The sequence below is a fragment of the Balaenoptera ricei genome, chromosome 14, assembly GCF_028023285.1.
Source record: "Balaenoptera ricei isolate mBalRic1 chromosome 14, mBalRic1.hap2, whole genome shotgun sequence".
NCBI lineage: Eukaryota > Metazoa > Chordata > Mammalia > Artiodactyla > Balaenopteridae > Balaenoptera > Balaenoptera ricei.
Genome location: NC_082652.1, coordinates 86,975,343 through 86,998,360, shown reverse-complemented (window position 1 = coordinate 86,998,360; position 23,018 = coordinate 86,975,343). Strand labels below are relative to the sequence as shown.

At 40.5% G+C, this 23,018-nt stretch overlaps 1 protein-coding gene across 6 annotated transcripts in view; it reads left to right on the top strand.

Annotated features, from left to right (window-relative positions):
• Positions 1–322: 322 nt before the first annotated feature.
• RTTN (rotatin) overlaps positions 323–23,018 on the top strand; it is a 163,429-nt gene continuing 140,733 nt past the window's right edge. For 5 of the 6 annotated variants that reach the window (XM_059894105.1, XM_059894106.1, XM_059894108.1 and 2 more), the window contains exons 1-10: positions 323–583; positions 924–1,111; positions 1,974–2,151; positions 3,819–3,908; positions 6,300–6,393; positions 7,774–7,888; positions 8,849–8,999; positions 12,364–12,529; positions 14,798–14,979; positions 17,233–17,348. In XM_059894105.1, coding sequence (XP_059750088.1) covers positions 553–583; positions 924–1,111; positions 1,974–2,151; positions 3,819–3,908; positions 6,300–6,393; positions 7,774–7,888; positions 8,849–8,999; positions 12,364–12,529; positions 14,798–14,979; positions 17,233–17,348 — 1,311 coding nt within the window. In that variant the 5' untranslated portion in view covers positions 323–552. The remainder of the gene's footprint in view (positions 584–923; positions 1,112–1,973; positions 2,152–3,818; positions 3,909–6,299; positions 6,394–7,773; positions 7,889–8,848; positions 9,000–12,363; positions 12,530–14,797; positions 14,980–17,232; positions 17,349–23,018) is intronic. The other variant, XM_059894107.1, reaches the window with a different exon arrangement.

Genomic DNA, 23,018 nt, shown 5'->3' with positions numbered 1-23,018 from the left:
AACGGGGTAGGTCATCCTAACAAAACGCTGCACTCTAAGTTGTAAAGTTCTGGGAGCTGAGAATTCATACTGGCAGGGTCATAAACGAACCCCTCGCAGAGGGAGGGTGCAGGGCCGACTTGGGCTTCCGCGCGAGCCTCTGCAGCCCGCGCCGCAGCCCGCGCTTGGACGCCGGAACCCCAGGCAGGCGGGCGCGGTGGCGGGTCCGGAATTCCGGGAGGAGAGCACGAACGGGCGAAGACTACAACTCCCGACGTGCACGGCGGCCAAAACGCGTTCTGTCCCTGCTTGACTCCTCATTCTTTCCAGTTCTTACGACGGAGTCCGGTGTCTAGGAACTGCATAGTAGTCACTATAGCGAGACTGTAAGCTTCTCTGTTGGCGCGAGGACCGGAACAGCTCACGGAATGCCTCTCACTCTTTGGGTCCTTCGCTCAGGCGTTGAGGAACTCGCTTTCGGACCGGCCGGGTTTCTAGGGGGACAGTAATTGTGGTAGGACGCTGTGGCGCGGCAGTTTAATTCTCCGGCGGCGGCTGATTGAGCGGGACGAGATGGTCCTGACGGGGCTCATCAGGAAACTGGGTAACAGTCTGAGTTGCCCCTCTCCCGGGTCGCCCATCCGTCGTGGCCGCTTGCTGAGAATGGCGGTGTCACGTTTCCGAGGCCGGGCCACCCCGCGACGGCTTCCTGTCTCGTCCGGGCTTCGGCAGGGCAGCCCCCGGGGGCCCACCTCGGACTTTGTGTAAACTCCGCAGTTCGCGTCGTGAATGCACCAGCGTCCTGCGTGTGGAAAAAACTGGTTTCTTTATTTCCTTCTTCACCCCGCTCCCGCCCCCAGCGTAGATAACGAAGTTTTAGGGTACATTCCCTGTGGGCGTCTCTTTGGAGTCGGGAAATAGTTCTGTGCTGTCTTCTTTGACAGGTCATCAGCTGGCCGAGATCAGGGCACGCGCTCTCAAGAATATTCTCTGCAAGATTGAGCACAGTTTAATCTGCTGTGCAGATCTGGTTCAGGAGAGGCTCCTCTTTCTCCATTTGCTGGAATGGTTCAATTTCCCGTCCGTTCCAATGAAAGAAGAGGTTCTGAGTCTGTTGAACAGATTGGTTAAGGTAGGATCATTTTGAAGTAAAATAATAAAACAAGTTGAGTATTGCGTAGTCATTTAATTGTAGCATTTGTTGAAAATTTAAATTATTAAAATTTAAAAAAAACAGCTGTGAATGTTGAATTTTAATTCATTTGGGTATATAATGCTCCATCCTCCTTTTCTCTGATTTGTGATGTTGAATCTCACATTGTCTCTGTTGTGTGCTGAAGTAACACAGTTTCTGAGTTCAGGTATGTCCTGATTTGGGGGATCGTCTTTGGAGGTTAATACTTGTCATTCTGTTTTCCCTTATGGTTCTGTTATTTACATGTTAAAATGAGATGTCTTTGTATAAAAGAGAACACATTTAAAGATAAAGTTACAGACCATGATACTAAATGGCACAAGTATGTTAAATTGTTTTTCCCGTATCTGTTTTTCAGATTTATGTTTCTCAGTCTGTCTTGAGAGTAGTTAGTTGTCAGGGTCAAATATCAAAGTGGCAGGTTTAACTTTTCCAAACTGTAAATCACTATGCATTTGTAGGGGATACTTATTACTTTGGCATCCTTTGAGTGATTGGAGGTAGAAGAGGATACAGTGAGTGTCAGTGAAGAGAAGTAATCAATTTAATAAATAAAAGTAGGAACGGATAGTGTGCATTTCTAGTGTTCAGTGTCTGGGCTTTTCTCTCATAAGTGTTATTAAATATTTTATGTATGTCTCTGTAAGTCTACGTCTTATGTATATCACCGCAAAAATTATGTTTTAAAAAGGAACATCTGGTATACCAAAAATAATGTCATGGTTTGATTGCTGTAAAATAAAGTCTAGAGATTTTGGTATTTATAGTTGTTCTCAAGACACTCCTTTTCTTATTTCAGTATCCCCCAGCAGTCCAGCATTTGGTTGACCTTGGTGCAGTCGAATTCTTATCTAAACTTCGTTCTAATGTGGAGCCGAATCTACAGGCTGAAATTGATGGCATTCTGGATGGACTTTTTATTCTTCCTTCAGAAGTTCCTGAACTGTATTCTGCATCTTACCAAACCAGTCAAACTGGTAACTCTTTGGAATCACTCCGATGAAATCAATCAGTCAATCAATCTGTTATAATATATTGGTTCTAATGGTTAATTCTAAGGAAGGGAACCTTAGATTAAAAAAACAAACAATCCTCCTCCTCTCCCCCCTGCAACTCTTATTTTTCTTATGTTAACTTACATTAATTTGATCTTAATTCCCCTCCTCTGATGTTACAGAGAGGAGAGTACTTGTGTGTTTTTGTTTTGGTCACGGGGCATAAAAGATGAAGTGACTTTCTTTTTTTGAGGCTAGTTTGACAGATTATTTTTTTAGCAATAACAACAGATTTTCATTGAGCACTCATTACTATGTGCCAGACGTTGTTTTAAATATTTTATGCTTGCATTTTGGGGGCTGTGTTCCTCATATAGGGAGGATGTCTGCCCTGCTCATGATTTTGTTATGGGGTCCAATCAAAATGAGCTGCACATGGTATACTGGCTAAAATCAGAGTCAAAGGGACATGGATTTAAGTCCCAGTTCTGCCACTAGTTGGGTGACCTTGGCTAAGGTACTTAATCCCTCCAGGCTTTAGTTTTCTCATCCAAAAATTGGTACAATCAGCAAGAACATCTTACAGGATTTTTGTGAGGATTAAGTGGGGCAATGTCTGGACGGTGCTTAGCATAGGGCCCGGCGTATATTAAGCACAGAATCCTTGTCTGCTACAGTTACTTGTTGTTCTTGTTATTACTTGATGTCCAGCATAGTGCCTTGCTCATGGAAAGCATTTAAATTGATTTGAAGGAAAGAAAATGCTCTTGAAATTTATATGATTGAGTAGTAAAAGTATAAAAAACTGTGTTCTTGCTCATTTAATCTGTTAGACCCTATTCTTCTCTGTGCCAGTGCTGTATTGCCACTGCTGTGACCCTCGGTCCTGTTGTTAACAGGAACAACAATAGCAGCTGCCATTTACTGAGTTCTTGTGTGATTGTGATTTTTAACAGTGTATTTTACAATTTCTGTCTAAGCCATAACAAATAAAGTAGAATCTTAAATCATGAATTTTCAACCTAGTTCCTTGCAGGTGAGTTTAGAGGTATGGTCTAGGGCTAATTTTTAGTTTTCTGTATTAACATTAGAACTACTGGCATGAAAACTTCAAACAAAATTACAAAATTTGGTTTTAGCCTTTTCTTCATTCTCAATCTCATCACAGCTGAAGTGCTGAATATGTAATCATGTATGATAGGGGATCGTCAGAGTTATTGAAAGATAGTGTCTGACTCTTGCTTTTGACAACTTTTTCTTAAAAAACATGAAAATTGAAGTGATCAGGAAATATGTAGAGTAAGGGAGAGGAGAGAGATGGACTAAAAAGCTGAGATGAACAGTTCTTGAATAAATACCTTGTAACAGATTCTTTATGTACATTGTGGATGTTTTCATTCTAAGAAATAATTGTAGTTACATAACGGTAAAGGAGAGAGAAAAAAACACCTCAATTCGAAATTGACTCGGCATCCACGTGTTTTTCCTCTTTAGGAGGACAGATTATTCAGAGAACCATAACTGGATTATTTTTTTAGTTTTTAAAGTGATTCAAAAACTTAAGATAAACTGTTTATATTTGAAAAGAGCAAGTTTCACGTTCAGCAAATAATGCATCAGTAACACAGTAATATATATTTTCTTTTCAGAATTGCCACAGCAACCTGAAACCTTAACGGGATATTTTCCTCAAGACAAAAGTACTTTCCAGCAGATGGAAGTGCCTCCAAGACCTGTGGGTGTGTATCTACAGGGATGTAGGTCCTGTCTATCTGGGAAATCGGAAATTAATGTACTTTCCCTCGTTGTTGTGAAGACATATTGTGGTCAGACTTAAATGGTTAAGCACCAAACTGAGTGTTTGTTCCCTCAAGTTAGGTTAGGATATAGAGTCTAAATGGTGAAACTTTATGTTATTCTAAGTGCCTTTGACCAGCTCTCTAGGCAGTGGTAACGGTGGCCGTGGTGCTTGGTGCTTATCGAGCCGGGAGTCTTTGTCAAGAGCTGAGCGGTGCACTGTACACGCCACCTCATTAATTCTCCAGCTCACTAAGCGGTGCTGTCGACCCAGTGACTCAAGCCAGAGGCTCAGGATCAAATTTGTTTCCTCATTTATCTTTATTCCAACATTCAGTTGACTGAAGAGTTCTGATTTAGAGCCTCTCTCGGGAATCTCATCCAGGTCTTTTTGCGTCTGGTCTCTGGTCGGTCATATGGTGCCTCCTCAAAGAGACCTTCCCGAGGACTCTAGCCAGTGATCACTTTTTATCTACATTTGGTTTTCTTCCTATATGTATTTATTAAATTATGTATTCATTTATTTCCTGTTTGTCTCCCTCATTATAAACTTAATGACAGCTGCAAATAGTGCTTTATCCTGTGTGGGTGTGGGGAACAGTGCCAGAAATAAGCACTGTTAGGCACTCAGTATGTATTTCTTGAATGAATGAATGAATCTTCATGGAGTCCCAGTGAGGTTGATATTGTTATTAACCCCATCTTACTAATGAGAACCCTGGGGCTTAGAAAGGATAAAACCTTTGTACTAGGTGACACAGTTAGGGCATGGTTAAGTAAGCATGTACTTCACCTCTTACTGCCTGCATAGTTGAAATGAAAAGGCTGCTTCCAAGGATATATCTGCGGACGTCAGGCATCCAATTTAACTCAGTTTGGAAGCCCTCTGTTATAAAAACGATTTCGTAGAAACTCTCAGGTTGAGTACAGCATAAGAAAGAACAGAAAACTTGTTCAGCTGTTAAAATACTTTACCTTTCCTTTCTGGAAAAGTTTTGTTAGGCTTATAGGGAGCTTTGGTTTTGACATGGTAGTTCTTTGTGTTTTTGGCTGAGAGGCTTAACTGAGTGACAACGAGGGACATCTGAAGGGAGACATCTGAAGGGAGTGTCTCCAGGGCTGGGAATCATGGGTATTTGAGTGAAGCGGTTGAAACATTCAGGAAGATTGAGATGGTAACATATTTTTATGTGAGTTGCAGTTTGTGGATTGATGGTGTGGCTTATTTTGGACACGTCTTTATGTGTGCAGTATAAGCCTGTCCTTCCCTCCACCCACCTCTTGTTTTTCCCTTAGAAAGTAAACCCTGCTTTTATGTTAGCACTTTTGAAGGAAGCAACTGCTATGTTTGAGAATTTAATAATACTATTATCTGAATTTAACAATTCCATGCTCTTTTCAGAGCATTTGGCAGAAAGACTATTGGCCATTTGGAAGGGCTTACGTGTTGCCACCTTAACCCGTACACCATGTGTTTAAAAATAATTTGAAGGAGGGTAGTATAAAATTGCATTCGGTTTCTCGGATCTCTTTTAATCTTGTCTGAGCACTGATATTTGATCTTTAATCTTATGGTCTTCAAGTCATCTTCAAAGAGGTTTAAATATCTAACACGATTTAGGATATTTGAACATGACTAATTAAATACAGTATATGATTACGTTTATATCGTTTTTAAACTTTATTTATTTATTTATTTTTGGCTGTGTTGGGTCTTCGTTTCTGTGCGAGGGCTTTCTCCAGTTGCGGAGAGCGGGGGCCACTCTTCATCGCAGTGCGCGGGCCTCTCACTGTCGCGGCCTCTCCCGTTGCGGAGCACAGGCTCCAGACGCGCAGGCTCAGTGGTTGTGGCTCACGGGCTTAGCTGCTCCGCGGCACGTGGGATCCTCCCAGACCAGGGCCTGAACCCGGTTCCCCTGCATTGGCAGGCAGACTCTCAACCACTGCGCCACCAGGGAAGCCCTATATCGTTTTTAATTTCTACAGTTAGAGATCTCCAAATGCCAGTTCCTTTTTTGTTTATGCTCTATGTTCTGGTTAGCCACATGGTGAAATAGAAAATTTAATTGATGCTCTAAATGTCATTCAATATTGGTTTGTGTTTAATGCCCTTCTAATAATAATATATGAGTTCTGTTTAAATTATGAAAAGAGCTCTCTGTTATTTATTCTGTGAGGGAACAAATTTGCAGCTGATCTTTTTGGTATATTTTAGGGTACTGTAAACTGTGACTTTATTTGAGGACTTGTTTTAAAGGTGAAACCTTATTGTGAACATTGTGAATCCGTCAACATTGTCTCCTTTGATGCCTTAAGTTTTGCTCTTCCATTAGCAGCAAATCCGACCGCGAAGTGTTTGAAGTTTTCTACCTTCCCTTGGCTCCCCCTGACCACAGCTGATAGGCATGTTCTCTCCTCTAATGAAAGGTACGGTACCTGATGTATTTCAGGTGTTTTGGCTTTTGGTATTGATATTTATAGCCATGAAGTCTGAGAGTTATTACTGTACATTTTCATCAGGAAAAAAAGATACTGAGTGGCTGTGATAGGTAGCAATGGGAATATATGAATGATTTTCAGTATTTCAAAAACCAAGCCAGAAACTTCCTATTTGCCTTTAATCAGGCTTCACATCAAGCTTCTTTTTTGTGCTTGGGATCCTGTGCACTCCGTGGTGATAATGAGTCATCTCTTACTGACCAGATGGCCCGGCCACTGCTTAGGCCCTTGGTGAACAAAAATGGAGAAGTTAAACATAAATGCAGTCTCTTTAGTAGACAGTATATTTCAAAACATGGACTCTGTTAGGAGAAGGTTGGGGACCACTGATCTGATCTGATGTATTGGATTTTATTTGGTCATCACCCCCAAAAGTAGATAGCCAATATCTAGAAGTTTGGAGACTGTTTTCATGTCTAGTTTCACTTTTTGCTGAAACGTAATTTCAGTGAATGCCACATCGAATGAGTTGTCTGCCTTTTTTTGGTGAGAATCTGAAAAATAAAGGCCAACTTCTAGAGTTAGGGCCCAATACAGGGGGATGCTATTAAATGACTTTTGATGATGGCCCTTTTTACTGATGGGCCTCAGTAAATTCTCTTGGAGTAACATATTGAAGAGGTAGCATGCACACGGGGATGGGGCAGGGGTGGTGCTGATCTGTCAGTTCTGAGTCGGTTGCTAAGGAGGAGGTATGGTCTCTAGTGGGCACCTGTGGCTGGTGAACTGTGGGTGGAGTGGAGCTGGGCTGAGAGCAGGTTTGGTTTCTTGGGGTGAGAGGTGAACGACTGCCACATCCCTAGGAGGGCAGATATTGTCAGAGAAGTTGAGAGGTGTCCTCTCCATGAGGTAAGAGAGGAGCACCAGCTTCATTCCCCTCGAGTAGGGAAGAGCAGTAAGGAATCTAATTCCTGGAATTTAACTCTGTACTTAAGTACATAAGTACTCTGTACTTGTGCTCTCCTCTGTCTTATTTCCTGATACACTTAGCAGATTTCATTGATCTCCTTTCGTGGCACTGTTATAGTCTTTGGGTATACAGTGGGGGATACTGTGTAGTCCCTGCTCTTGAGGAGGGTCTAGTGGGGCTACGAAGTCAACAGGCAGTTACCGTAGCACAGATTATGGGCACATGAAAGAACACACCTACCCCAGGGTTGTTCACTGATTAGGGAGGAGATTTGGGAAGGCTTCCCAGGGCAAGATGTCTTGGCTGAGACCTGAAGGATTGTGAATAGGTTACTTAGAATCTGGTATAGGTAAATTCTTTTTAAAAATAAATAATACTGTATTTTGTATATTTTGTAGCTCTTTAAGAAGTAGTAACCACACTTTAATCTGGAACACCTGTGAACTGTTGAAAGATGTTATCATGCAAGATTTTCCTGCTGAGATTTTCCTTCAAAGGCCAAAAATTGTTCAGGTGCGTTTCCTCTGTAATAGTTTTAGATTTTGAAACAGGGAACTTTTTGCAGTGAAACACATTTTGCAAAGTAGGAGTCCTTGGGAAGGAAATTTGCACTACCATATTTAAATAATGAAGTATTCGGTTATTTAGACCACTGACTCTCTAACTTACTTAGATGGTGGTGGTTCTCGTGATAGGACGTAGTCTCATTTGACACATGCGGTCCAGTTGGACGACCTTGAGCTTACTGTGTGTGGGTCACGTGGGGAGACTAGGCCTGGGAAGCTGAGGTTGGGCAGCAGTGACCGGTCTTAATAGTTAGAGCTGCCTCACTTTGGGTGTCCAGGTGTCTAAGGCACGGTGCTGGCTGCTGTGGAAATGTGGCAGAGGTGAGCAATGCAGGTGGATTCTTTGCAGTGCAGTGTATTGCGTACGTGTACAGTAGAGAGCCTGGGATCCCGGGCTGGGATTGTGGTGTGTCCACGGCATCTGGTAAGGCTTGGTACCCTTGCTGCGCAGCCACGGGGCTGAGATGGGTGCCAGTGAGCGGCAGCTATTACTTCATACTGTCCCAGCTGTGAGTGATAGCAGAGGGAAAGCTGTAAATTATCAAAACATGCAAAATGATTTAGTTGTTTGAGATGTAAAAGGCTTGTTGTGGTTTTTAAAAAGTACTGTGTAACTTAATCTCCTGAATGGGGAATAATTCCTGTGTTCTTCACGACAGGTACTCAACTAACAGTTCAGATATGAGAAACGCTGACTGTTGTATTTAAATTTTATCTTACTTTGACCCATCTTCCTGCATTATGCCAAGTCATTTTTGCCTGTTTCTGTTTCTTATGTTTTATTAATATTTGCACCTTATCTTAATTGCTTTGACTGTTCATTTAACCTCACTTAAACTCCACATCCTTCTTTGAAAGTCGAGCACTTTGTTCCCTCCATCATTTTCATCGCTCTTCTTTATTTCAGAGCCTTTTATCTCTGTTGAAACTGGCCTTTGGAGGAGATGGAAGACATCGCCTGGCGTTGCAATCAGTGTCCTGCTTGCAGCAGCTGTGCACGTATTTAAGAAATAGACTTAACTTTCACCGAGATCCAAGTTTTTTCTCTAGTAAACAAGGTATTTATGTTTATATATTCCTTGGTCACTGGTGGTATTTGTAGTTCTTCCAAGAACTCCCCATTATATTTACTGTCAGGATTATTGTGTATACATTTTCACAACATAAATTCCCCATTCCTAAATGTAATCAAATTATAATCTTTGAAAACAAACTGTATGAATGACAGAAGCACTCCTGATCCCATCCTCTTTTTTTTTGATAAGAGACATTTGCAAGGTGTTTTTCTCCCACATATGCTGAGTGTTGTTGGGAGCTAAGGATCAGGATTCTGAGTCCAGCTATTCATGTGGGACTTTGGGCATTTTAGCAAGTTATATGTTGTGTTAAGAAATTGTTTGGTTTGAAAAATACCTATTTGTATTTTATGAAAACTATTTTTTTTTTAATTTTTATTTATTATTTATTTTTGGCTGTGTTGGTTCTTCATTTCTGTGCGAGGGCTTTCTCTAGTTGCGGCAAGTGGGGGCCACTCTTCATCGCGGTGCGCGGGCCTCTCACTATCGCGGCCTCTCTTGTTGCGGAGCACAGGTTCCAGACGCGCAGGCTCAGTAGTTGTGGCTCGTGGGCTCTAGAGCACAGGCTCAGTAGTTGTGGCTCATGGGCCCAGTTGCTCCGCGGCATGTGGGATCTTCCCAGACCAGGGCTCGAACCCGTGTCCCCTGCATTGGCAGACAGATTCTCAACCACTGCGCCACTAGGGAAGCCGTATGAAAACTATTTTTATGCAACTTGTGATGTAGGCAGATATTATATGATAGCTTTTCAGGGAAAAAGCACCACCTAATGGCCAAATAGAGTACTAGACTGGCCTTGTCAAACTAGCATTTACAATTTAGGATTTCTATGCACTTATATAATACAATATATATTGAAAGTCGAATATTAAATTCCAGTGATTTGTCATCCTGCTTCATAGTTCAGCCTTATTTTGTTGAGAGTTTCACTGATCCTGTGCTACTTGAATACTTATCCTTTATGTTAGCTTTATTATAGACCTCAGGGGGCATGGGGTTTCCTCATTAACATTCTTGAGAGCTTGTGGGTACCCCATATTTCATCAGAAAAAGAGTTATAATGTGGGTAAAAATAGTGGATAAATCAGAAGACTTATTCATGCATTAAATAAATATTTATTTATCACCTACTCTGTGCCAACCGATACTCTAAGGGGTATAACACTGAACAAAACAGATAAGGTCCCCGCCTTTATGAGCTTGTATTGTAGAAGGTCGGGACAGGTAGTAAACAAACAAGTTTTTAGATATGAAGTGCTCAAAGGGAATAAGAGGGGTGATGTGACAGAACGTGACCAGGGATGTGGCTTTCTTGGATAGGATGGTCAGGGAAGGGATCTGACAGGAGGCGAGCTGAAGGGTGGGAAGGGACCTCCGCTTGAAGAGCGGCAGGGAGAGTGTTCCAGGGAGGTCAGAGGCCTCAGCCCTGAGGGCCACACGCTTGAGGAACGAAAATTAGGCTGGTGTGAGGGGAGCGTAGTGAGCGGGCTGGGGGTACAGAGAGGGGAATGGGGTGAGGTCGGAGAGGTGGCCCGGGGCCAGGGTGCAATGGCCCTGGCAGACCTTTGTAAGGATTTGGTCAGTATATTCCCAGTATTTTGCGAGCCTCACCATCATCTGTTTCCAGACCTTTGTCATCATCCTAAGTGGAAGCTCTGTAACCATTAAGCAGCGCTCCCCATTTCCCCTTCCCTCTGCAGCCCCCGGTAATCTCTCGTCTATTTTCTGTCTAGGTCCCTAGACAGAGAGCGGGATTGTACAGTATTCATCTGGCTTATCTCACTTAGCGTAATGTTTTCAAAGTTCACCTATGTTGTAGCACGTGTCAGAACTTCATTTTTACGGCCGAATGACGTTCCACTGTATGTACACACCACATTGTATTTATGTATTCTGCTGTTGGTGGACGTGGGGCTTGTTCTCGCTATTTGACTGTTACGAGTGATGCTGCAGTGAACGCTGGCATATCCGTTCGAGCCTCTGCTATCGATTCTTTGGGTGCATACCAGAGCAGAACCGCTGGGCCATACGTTGATTCTACGTTTAGCTCTCTGAGGGACCGCCAAACGTGTCCCACTGCGGCTGCGCCGTTTGATATTCCCACCAGCAGCGTGTGAGGCTTCCAGTTTCGCCACAGCCTCGCCAAAACTTTTTTCTTTCTTTTTTGTTAACCATAGTCCTCCTAGTAGGTGTGAGGTGGTATCTCGTTGTGATTTTGATTTGCATTTCCCTAATGACTAGTGATTCTGTAGTGACTTTTCATGTGTTTACTGGCCATTCGTATATCTTTGGAGAAATGTCTATTAAAGTTTTTTGCCCGTTGTTAAATTGGGATGGTTGACTTCTTGTTTTTCATTGTTGAGTTTTGGGAGTTATTTATATATCCTGGATACTAAATCCTTATCAGGTATATGATTTGCAGATATTTTCTCCCATTCTGTAGGTTGTTACTTTGTTTTTTTTTTTTTAAAGATCTATTTATTATTTATTTACTTTATTTATCTTTGGGTGTGTCAGGTCTTCGGCACGGCACACGGGATCTTCGTTGAGGCATGCGGGATCTTTTGTTGTGGTGCGCAGGCTTCTCTTTAGTTGTGGCGTGCAGGTTTTCTCTCTCTAGCAGTGGTGCGTGGGCTCCAGGGCCCGTGGGCTCTGTAGTTTGTGGCACACAGGCTCTCTAGTTGAGGCGCACGAGCTCAGTAGTCGTGGCGTGTGGCTTAGTTTCCCCGCGGCATGTGGGATCTTAGCTCCTGGACTAGGGGTCGAACCTGCGTCCCCTGCATTGTAAGGCAGATTCTTTACCACTGGGCCACCAGGGAAATCCCGGTTGTTACTTTCTTGTGAATGTCCTTTGATGCATGAAAGTTTTAAATTTTGTTGAAGTCCAATTTATCTCTGTTTTCTTTGGTTGTTTGTGTTTTTGGTGTCATATCTAAAAATTCATTGCCAAATACAAGGTCGTGAGGATCCACCCCTATGTTTTCCGCTAAGAGCTTTATGGTTTTAACTCATATTTAGGTTTTCGATCCATTTTGAGTTAATTTTTGCACAAGGTTTGAGGTAGGGTCTCTGGGAGGGTTTTAAGCAGGAGAGTGCGTGATTCGGTCTCTAATGTTGTAAGTGAACACTGTTGGCTGAAAGGTTCCGTGTAATCAGGTCAATTAGACATGAACCTAAATGTGCTAAGGGAGTATTGCAGAAAAGGTTGACTTTTACTTTTACCTCATAGAAGCATTTCTGCTATCTTAATTTTGTTAATTTATTTTTCCTGAAGAATGACAAGAACTACATAATCAGTAATCTGTCTCTACCAAGGAATACTTTTATTCTTTGTTTTTCCCCCCAGATACAGTTTCCCAAAATTCTTCTCTGTCTTATTGTCATGAAGCAAGAGTCACTCATCATTCCCAGAACCCTTCTCCAGGAAGCAGCAGCCCTCGGCCTTCTGTGGTGGGACGCACAGGCCAGCGACCCAGAGGAGACGGCCAGGATTGGGACGCCGTGTCTTCCAGGTGACTGTAGGAGAGCCAGGTTAACTTGTGTGTGTGTTTCAGTTTTAGAGGGAGATTGTTGTTTTGCTCTTTCGTCTTTTCTTTTGAAACATTAACACAGGTATTGGCCTTGTGTTAAACCAGTGACTTTCATACTTTTTTGACCATGATCCCCAGTAAGAAATAAGTATTATACTGCAACTCGGTACTCAGTACACAGGCATATACTCTGTGTATGTGTGCGTGTGCATCTGTGTGTGTCCACTGAAACAACATGTTCACAAAATTGTTCTCTCATTCTGTGTTACACAGTGCATTTCTATTTCATCAAAAAAATGGTGATTCTGACCCACTGAATTGTTTTTAGCAGCCACAAATGGAGTGTGATCTAGTTTAAAAGCATAGTTTTAAATGTTAGATACTTTTTGATAACATTTTAAGCCCATTTTTGTAAGTTTAATCATAATTTAAATGCGTTGGTGTTTACTATTAAAGGGAATGATTGGAGAATCTATAAAACAAAGTTCCCTTCAAGGTGCACAGTTTATGGTATTTTATTTGTTAGTGTAAAGAAAGATTTTTATATATCTAGTTTTCTTAAAGGGATTGGCATGGTATTTGTGTGTTACCTCATCCTTAGGCTACAAGCATCTTAAAACCTCTTTTTTTAAAAAATTTATTTATTTTATTTTTATTTATTTTTGGCTGTGTTGGGTCTTCATTGCTGTGCGTGGGCTTTCTCTAGTTGCGGCGAGTGGGGGCTACTTTTTGTTGTGGTGTGCGGGCTTCTCATTGCGGTGGCTTCTCTTGTTCTGGAGCATGGGCTCTAGTTGCGTGGGCTTCAGTAGTTGTGGCACACAGACTCAGTAGTTGTGGCTCACGGGCTTTGTTGCTCTGCGGCATGTGGGATCTTCTCAGACCAGGGCTCGAACCCATGTCCCCTGCGTTGGCAGGCAGATCCTTAACCACTGCGTCACCAGAGAAGCTCTTAAAAAGCTCTTTTTAAGTCTTTTCTTTAGTGTCATTCTGCTAAATGCTCAGTGAGACCAGCACTTGTCTGTTGGCTTGATTGTTTTCTTGTGACACGGCTACTGCTGCTCCAGGCTAACACTGACTGAGGCTTGCTGTGTGTTTGGTGTTACGTCAAGTGCTTCATGTGCTTTGCCTCCTGTGGTCGTCCTCCTAACAGTCCTATAATAGGATTGGTATTATTATTATCATCATTTGATAGAAAAGCCTGAGGTTTGGAGAGGCTGGGAGCCAAACCCCAGTTTATACAGTTGGTAAAGAACAGGGCAGGGGTTTGGACAGTATGGTCCGAGAGCCTGTGCTCCTTATCCTACCTACAAGGTAGCTGGTGTTGATCAGGCATGATTTTTCTCTTTACCTCATTCTCTGAGCTGTATCTAGTGTGCTATGTGCTTGTAGATTTTCACTCCTGAGTGAACGTCCTCCTGGGCCCTTTCAGAGTTTGAGAGAAGCCCAGCTCATTTCCATATTTTGGGATGCTTGGTATATTGGAATTGAAGAAATGACAAAATGTATTAAAATTTGGGAGTTTTACATGTTCAGTAGTGTTAGTGCATCTCTGTGATTCAGCTTCAAATGTGGATAACATCAAAAGTCAACATTTTGAGGTGCTTTGTAAATGTGAAGTCCAAACCTTTCTATAGCACTTTTATCCCCACCCCACTCCTTTACACCCAAGGTAAAATTTTTTTATAAGGAAAGCCAAGAAGGGATGCTCCATTTTGGGGTACATTTTCAAAATCATATGATGTTGACTGTACTAAATAGAGTAATCCATTTCTCATCCTGTTTTCCTGGCATTTTCTAGCATTCTTCAGTTGCTAATATTGGCTTACTTAGAACATTTGGTGAGAATCACAGAAACTCTGGGAAACCATACGAACTATTTAGCTTTGCCTGTGTGAGTTACGGAAGAGCTTTGCTGTGAACCTGTGTGCTGTCCTTCAGAAGCGGGTGGGTTGTCAGTGTTCGCGTCGACTGCCGCTATAGCAATGCTGACACGTTCGGAGGACATCAGTTTGAAAAGCAACGCATAAAAAAAGCATTCTTGGTTTCACTTACAACTTTGAGCCATCTTTATGGAATTTGATCTCATAAATTTGTCAAGGTTGCTGTAAATCTGACCAGAATTGTTTCATGGAGCAATGTAATTGGGCACGGTATGAGTCTCCTAATATGCCAGGCAGCAGCTATGCAGTAAATCTGTTTGTGGGCTGTTTCCATACTCAGGGTTTATTATTATCCTTGTCTGCTTTACAGTGGAAGTAGTAGTCACGCTCATGTCAACTCAAGGGTCTCCATCCCTTCCCCTTTGGACATGGTGCACCTGGACCTGCCAGAGCTGGAGGCTGAGGACACGCTAGAGCTGCGGTTCCAGCAGCTGAGCCTGCCCCAGCTCTGCGTCTCCATCCTGGAGTCTGCCGTTCCTCTCTTGAGAACAGGTTGGTTGTCCTTGAAGTCAGAGTTCCTTTTGTATGCTTTGTGTTTGTTTTGTCTATTTTCTAGGACTCTAATTTTTCTCATTTTTGCTTTCTATCTGTCTTAGGACCTTTAAAATCTGGATTTACTTATCTTTTGGGGTACAAATTCCTAAGAACTTAGTAAGGTCTTTATTATCTCTTAATTAAACGTGGATGGCATGGCGCACTGTTCAGATAGAGTATCCCCTTCCATTTCTGGCCTTTTATTGCACAGACTTCCATTTGTGTGTGGCCATTTTAAAGGTAAGCACTGAAAAAACAATGCAACTGGAGTAAGTTAGAGAAGATGGACTGGCATGAATAGACCAGAATAAAAAACTCCTTGGCTTTTGCTCTTTAGAAATTTTTTGAGTTGCTTTCAGTTGTTCACTCCTCCTACTCAATTTTTACTTGAGCTAGGAAACATGTTAAAAACCATAACAAACCCAACACTGGATTTGTACCTTTGCAGTAATTTCTTTTTCTCAAAAAACAAAACAAAACTCAGAAAACCCAAACGTTCTGGAGTTACCTTTTCTCTCAGGTGTGCTGGGTAAGTTTGCAAAGATGTACTGCAGTATACACTGGGATGTAGCTGTGCTTTCAGTGGACAGCAATGAGAAGGATAACAACATGGCCGATGTCCGACAGAGTCTAGTAATCAAACAAGTTACCGCGCACTGAGTAGCTGCCGTGCTCAGCTGCCGGATGTGCTCCTGTGCACATGATTCTGTGCACACCTCACACTGACCCGTTTTATACACCCCTTAGTGGTGATTACTGCTTTTCTCCCTGTTTTACAATGAGGAAGCTGAGGTTTAGAGTGCTTTAAAAACTTATCCGAAGTCAAACAGTGAAGAACAGAGGCTTGAACTACGGTTCTGAGACCAAAGTCCATGCATTTTGCAAGGTAAAGAAAGGTTTGGGATAAATAATGATTTTTATTCTCTAAATATATACATTTTAAGTAGTTGATAAACTTGTCAAAATATAAATACAAGATAAACAAGTTTTGCTTTTTTTGGTTTATACTGCCTGAGTAAAAAATCTATCCCATGCTGATGGTTCTTTAAGTCCTATGGCTATTTTTTGCCTGCTTGGAAGTGATAGGGAAGAAGGCAGGAGGTAGGTGTATATTTGGGAACATTAACAATTTTTTTTATTCTGAAGAAAACTCTGTACCTTAACTTCTCACTGACTGAAGAACTCTGCTTCCAGGAGTGAGGAATACATATTAATTCATGTACTAATAATGTGACATGAAGGAAGATCTGAACTTGGGCATCATCAAGTGTAGATGTTTGTCTGCATGGTGTACTGAGGAGAACAGTTTTAGATTTAATGATTTTGCATTTAACCTTTTCTTAATTTGCTGTAACAAGTCAGATTGATAATTATAGAGCTGTGTAATGGTACATAAAATTTTCTAAATGTTCTCTTGCCCTTTTGTGGAAAATTATTGCATAATTTGCATTTGTTCAGTGTCGTAAGAGATTTCTAAGAGAATTTGCTCCAGCTGTTCTCATGAAACAATTAATCTAGACCCTTATGATCTGGTAGTTTGTTTTACTTTTATTCATTAGAAGTTGACCTTTGGTATGTGGGACAGGAAAGTCTTGATTGAACATTCACCTTACTTAGAATTATGGGTGGTGGAATTCCTTTGTTATTCTATCTCTGTGGAGAAGGGAGATTGCTCAGGTGGGTGTGACTCTGACAGCACAGTTTCCTCCGGAATGTTTTTAGAGTTTAAGGTGAGTGTAGGTTTCCCAGGCAACTCCCGTGTAGGAAACTACTAATTCATGACAAGGCTTAAGCCTTCTAGTCCTAAGTGGGAAATTTATTAGACTGCATCTTCTCAACTAAACCTGTGCTTTGTCACCTATTACATGTAACATGGATGGTCTCTGAATCTGAAAAGTTATTTTAATCTATCTCACAGTGCTTTTAGTTAGATTATTGTTATACTCTTCCTGAGTATCTTTCCCACTTATGAGCACATTTGATTTTTTGTAAATAGTGTTATGATCGAAACAGAAGTCTAATGGTGATTGTATATTGTGACTTCCCTATTTGTCTCTTTTAAACAATTCTAAAAACATCAAAAAATAAAAATAAAAAGAGAAATAGGAATTTGGGAGCGTTAGCTAATCAGAGGATTGAGAAATATGATATTCAGCTTTATTTGAATTAACTTTTTTTTCTTTTCTCTCTCTCTCCTATTTGTATTCCTAGGTAGTAGACAAATGATAATAAGAGTTCTGGAATTGCTTGCAGAGGATATGGTACTTATTGGTGAAGCGATTTCAGCAGATATCTGGGATGACAGCAGTCTTTTTGCTATAGATATGGTGAGAATCAAGGTTTTCCTTGGGATGTGGGTAATAATATTAGTATTTTATTTTATCTTGGTCCTTTTAAGCTGGTTTCATTGTCTCATTAGTCTTTGAAAACTTTCTTTGTTTTAGACGCAATAGATCCCAGGCTTATTTTGTGCATAGTCTGGAATAGGCCATTTCTCCAGAGATTCTGGTTACTTTTAATGGAGGAAATGTATATCAAGACCAGAAACAGGCCATTAGGGCTGCTTGCAGTTACAGTGATATCATTCTTTCCCTTCAGTAATAGAACTAGGAAATCTGTATTTTAAAAAAACTCATGATTTCAGACTGCTGCTTCTGAGTTTAAACTTGTATTTCTTTGCTTGGACTTTATTGTCCTTCATAGATTCTTAGCAACATCAACATAATTGCTTATTAGTTTTAACCTTCAGCATAAAAGTAAGTAATTTCACAGCAGCAGTATTAGTATCACTGTGGTCAGTAACTAATAAAGTTCAAGATTTTCTTGCAGTTCTTTTTGACTTAGACTAAATCTCACTAAGTATATAAAGTCAAAATTCTGTGCTTTAAAGTCACTCAAAAGAATTATTTTCTCTGTTACCAATTCAGTATACAGTTAGATTTTTGTTTCAATTTGTTTTCATTTTTGGGAATTGTTTTCTCTTCATAAAAATGTAACTCAGGGATGTCTCCCAGCCATCCTGTTTTCTAGTTTATTTTTTCCATTTTTATTTTAGTTTTTGCAAATGTAAGAAAATAAGTACGTAGATTCTTATTCCCCCTCTCACATCTTACATAAAAGGTGGTATATCATATACAGTTTCATACCTTGTTTTTACAACGTAAGAGTAAATCCTGTATAGTAATTAGACTTATTGTTGTGACCATTATGTATAGAAATATTGAATCACTATGTTGTGTAAGTCAGTTATTCTTCAAAAACAAGCAAAGAAGCGAACTCAGAGAAAAAAAGGATCAGCTTTGTGATTAACAGAGGTGGGAAGTGGGGAGAGGGGGAATTGAATGAAGGTGATCAAAGGTACAGATTTCCAGTTTTAAGATGAATAAGTACTAGGATGTAATGCACAACTGCTGTGTGTTATGTATGAAAGTTGCTAAGAGAGTAAATCCTGAGGGTCTCATCACAAGGAAAGGAAACTTTTTTTCTATTTCTCTAATTTTGTTTCTATATGAGATAATGGATGTTCACCAAACTTAACGTGGTCATCATTTCATGATGTATGTAAGTCAAATCATTAAGCTCTGCACTTTAAACGTATACAGTACTATATGTTAACTATATCTCAATAAAACTGGAAGAGAAAAGAATGCATCCTGGATAGATGGATGGATGTAAATGTAGGCATGGAGATTATTCCACGTTCATATGTGGAGATCTTCATTCTTTTTTACAGGCTGCGAGTGCTTCATTGTGTATTTATTCACTCAATAAACATATGGATAGACATAATTGCTAACAAAAATGATGTGAAATGAGTAATGTGCACTTTTAAAAATTAATTAATTAATTAATTTTTGGCTGCGTTGGGTCTTCGTTGCTGTACACGGGCTTTCTCTAGTTGTGGCGAGGGGGGGCTACTCTTCCTTGCGGTGCGCGGGCTTCTCATTGCGGTGGCTTCTCTTGTTGCAGAGCTCGGGCTCTAGGCGTGCGAGCTTCAGTAGTTGTGGCACGTGGGCTTCAGTGGTTGTGGTTCGCGGGCTCTAGAGCGCAGGCTTAGTAGTTGTGGCGCACGGGCTTAGTTGCTCCACGGCATGTGGGATCTTCCCGGACCAGTGCTTGAACCCGTGTCGCCTGCATTGGCAGGTGGATTCTTAACCCCTGTGCCACCAGGGAAGCCCTCCCCCAATTTTTTTTATCTACACAAATCTTTTGAAAAGAAACACAACTGAAACATTTTACGGTAGGTGTAATATATTGTTTCAAGTCCTACAATTTATTTATAAAATAGGGATAATAGTTCTTAATCTTAGTTTTTCGTTAGTCCTTAAGGTTATCACATTATTCTGTAGTACTTTTAGAAGATTTTCACATATTGAAGGTTTTCAACAAGTGAGTTTTCCTTGAGAAGTGTGAAGAATGTTTTATCAGTTGCTTCTTAAAATAGCTCAAGTTTCTTGGCCAGAACATTTATCTGTAAAAGTTAGTCATTCATTTTTAACTTTTGGCTGCTGATCTTTTATGATTCAATGAATTATTTTTACTTTAAAGGTTAAATCTGTTGTGCAAGTGCCAATTGGTATGTTAGAAATGTTAAATAGTACTGCTGGAAATTATATTTGACTTACTTATTTAAAAGAATAAATGCTTCCTAGGAAAAATCTCATCCCTTTGGGCTATATATTAATAGAAGCAGACAATTAAGTAGAATTCCTTAATGTCCCTACTTTTGTGAGGTTTACACAGAAGGCAGAAGTATATTTTTGTCGTGTCATTAAAGGAACAAAGTAATAAATGTTGACCAATTCAGTAATTAAATGCCTGTAGATATGTAATCAATTCTCTAGATCTTTCCAAATAGTGCTAATAGCATTCATGTCTGGAATTCCATAACTCAGTTTATGTAAGCATAGTCAAAGAAATTTTTTCTCCATAAATTGAATATTTTTATTTCACTCGAAGTAAATAAAAGAAAAAATATTTTCACTGAAATTATATTTTGTTAAAATAAAAAATTTTTTTGGTAAGCACTTGTAAAAGTTAGGATGACCTGAAGTATGTCATCCCTTTTTTGATTACCTATGAAATTAAGTTAGTTTTTTCCTTATTCACATGGTAAGTTAGGTTCACGGGAGGAGTAAGGCTCTTTTCCTCATGCCAGATAACCCCAGACTCTTGGGGCTGTTTTCTGTTCGTTTTTTGCCTTTCTTCTTTCTGTCACTGCTGTCACTCAATGTCACGAAAAGCAGTCTTTTCTCCTTCTTTATGACTCATTCCTTCTAAATTCCCATCTGACCTGCTGTGAGCTGGTAACTTAGATTTCCAGGCGTGTTGGAAGAATTGCTGGTTGAAGTTCAAGTGAAGTTGAGAGGATTATGAAAGTTTCTAGAGAGAAGGGCTTGGTATCCAGTAAGGGCTCAAGAAGGGTAATTGAACCAGATTGTGAATTTATAATTGGCTGAGTGGGATCTCTAATTAGCATATGCTTTTCCTGCTACTGCCGCCAGGCCAGAGACAGGTATTTTAGTTCACCAAACATTCTTTGATTGCTTATTATATGCTAGTGATAAACGGAATACTGCCTGCCATATCAGTAAACAAAGGATGTCACAGTCATCAGCGATTGCAGCCACCTCCGATGGTGAGCTGGTGAGCCCTGAGGAAACTCAGGAAGGAAAAGAATACCTGCCATCTAGCAGCCATCAGACTGCAGTGATTTCAGTGAGCCCAGACTCTTGCATCTTCCCATACACAGAAAAGCGCTAAATTCCGTAACTTGAGATATCTGGTTTTCTTTAATCAGCAGTAACCTTTTGACATTCAGACTACCTGCCCTTTGTTACAGAACTCCCACCTCGCCCCCTCGGAGCAGTTCTCTCAGGGTTACTGGAGATGCGGCCTCCCGGGCTTGAAGTCCTAAAAATTCCCGCTGAATAAAACATAACTCTCAACTTTTAGGTTGTGAATAATTTTTTAGTCGACCCTGGGCCCTGGGGGTGCAAGATGAATAAGCAGCAATTCTTTTCACTCTTGTGGGAGATAGATAAAAAATTGACTGTATTCCCCATGCTGTACATTTCATCCCCATGACTCATTTATTTTGAAATTTGCAGTTTGTACCTCTTAATCTCTCACCTATTTCACTCATTTCCCCCCCTCCCTTCCCCTCTGGCAGCTACCTGTTGGTTCTCTGTGTCTATGAGTCTTTCTGTTTTGTTAAGTTTGTTCATTTGTTTTGTTTTTTAGATTCCAAATATAAGTGAAATCATACGGTTTTTGTCTTTCTCTATCTGCCTTATTTCACTTAGCATAATACATTCTGGGTCCATCTGTGTTGTCACATTTGGCAAGATTTCATTCTTTTTTATGGCTGATTAATATTCCATTGTATGTATATGTGTGTGTGTGTTTGTGTACATATGTGCCACATCTTCTTTATCCTTTCATCTGTCGATGGTCACTTAGGTTGTTTCCATGTCCTGGCTATTGTAAATAGAGCTGCTATAAACATTGGGGGGCACGTGTCTTTGAATTGGTGTTTTCATTTTTTTGGATATAAACCCAGGAGTGGAATTGTTGGATTATACAGTAATTCTCTTTTTAGTTTTTTGAGGAATATTGATGCTTTTTTCTATGGCGGCTGCATCGATTTACATTCCCACCAACAGTGTACAGGGGATCCCTTTTCTCCACATCCTTGTCAACATTTGTATTAGTGGTCTTTTTGTTGATAGCCATTCTGATAGGTGTGAGGTGATATCTCACTGTTGTTCTGATTTGCATTTCTCTGACTAGTAATGTTGAGTATCTTCTCATGTGCCAAGGGTGCTTTGAAAACACTCCCAGCCAAGAATCTCAGGGAGGGCTTTTTGTAAATCATGACTGAGCTGAGTTTAAATTACGAATACGATTTGGCTAAGAAAGTAAAGGTAGGGCTTTTTGTCTGGCAGAGGGGAAGAGAATGATGGGGAGGAATGAATAGTGCTGATTGGTGGTCAAGGGTAGGGCTATTGGGAGGAATGCAGACAACCAGAGCATAAAATGTGAGGTGGGTGTGGTGGGAGAGAGGCTGGAGGGTTCAGGTGGGGTCTGCTCACAGCAGGCTTTTGATGAGGTGCTGAGTAGTTTGGCTGTCATTCTGGTAGTTTGGCTGTCATTCTGAAGGCAGGACGAGCTTGCTCTTAAACACAGAAGTGCCTGGTGAGACTTGCATGCAGAACAGTAATTGGCTGCCTTGTGGAAGGGGAGTGGGGAGTGTGAGGCTGGGAGCATATGGGGGAGAGTCACTTATTTCAGATGCTTTGCAGAATCCAAAACCTGTTTTATGTTGTGCAGATAGTGGAGAAATTGTGTTTGCACTATAAATTCTGTTCTATTGGGAATATTTAGAATATTTTGCTCATCTGATATTTTAAGTCTGTAATTTTGTAAAAACTTTGACTATCCTCTGAAAACTGGCTCTTTTTTTTTTTTTTTTCTGCATCAACTACTTTACAGCTGTTTAAGTATCATTAGCCCAGCAAATTAAAACTGTGGACCAGATAGTATTGTTTTAAAATCCTTTCTTTTCTTAAAACATTAAAAACAAAACACTTTTTTTTTTTTTTTTTTTTGGCTTGGAAGAAGTGTTGGAAATAGTAAAAGCTGCAAGACTGATTCTTATAGTATTTAATACTTCCTTTTTATACTATTCTGAGAAGTACGTCAATTCATCATTAGAATTAGCAAGGTTATTTGAAACAATTTCACAAGTAAATAGATTTTTACAAAAAGCCTTGCAATACTGAGGTCTTAAATATGTTCATTGATTTAAATTGTAAATTGTCAAAGTTAGTCTTGAATAACAGAGATAGGTTGTTTGTAGATGTAAAAAAGTATTCTAATGGAGAAGCACCGGGTGGAAGAATTGCCTGTCCATGTAATAAGACTGTCACTGTGCTTCTAATTTGTTTTCTCTATACCACTGGTTATTAATATAAGTGCTATTAAATTTTTCTATT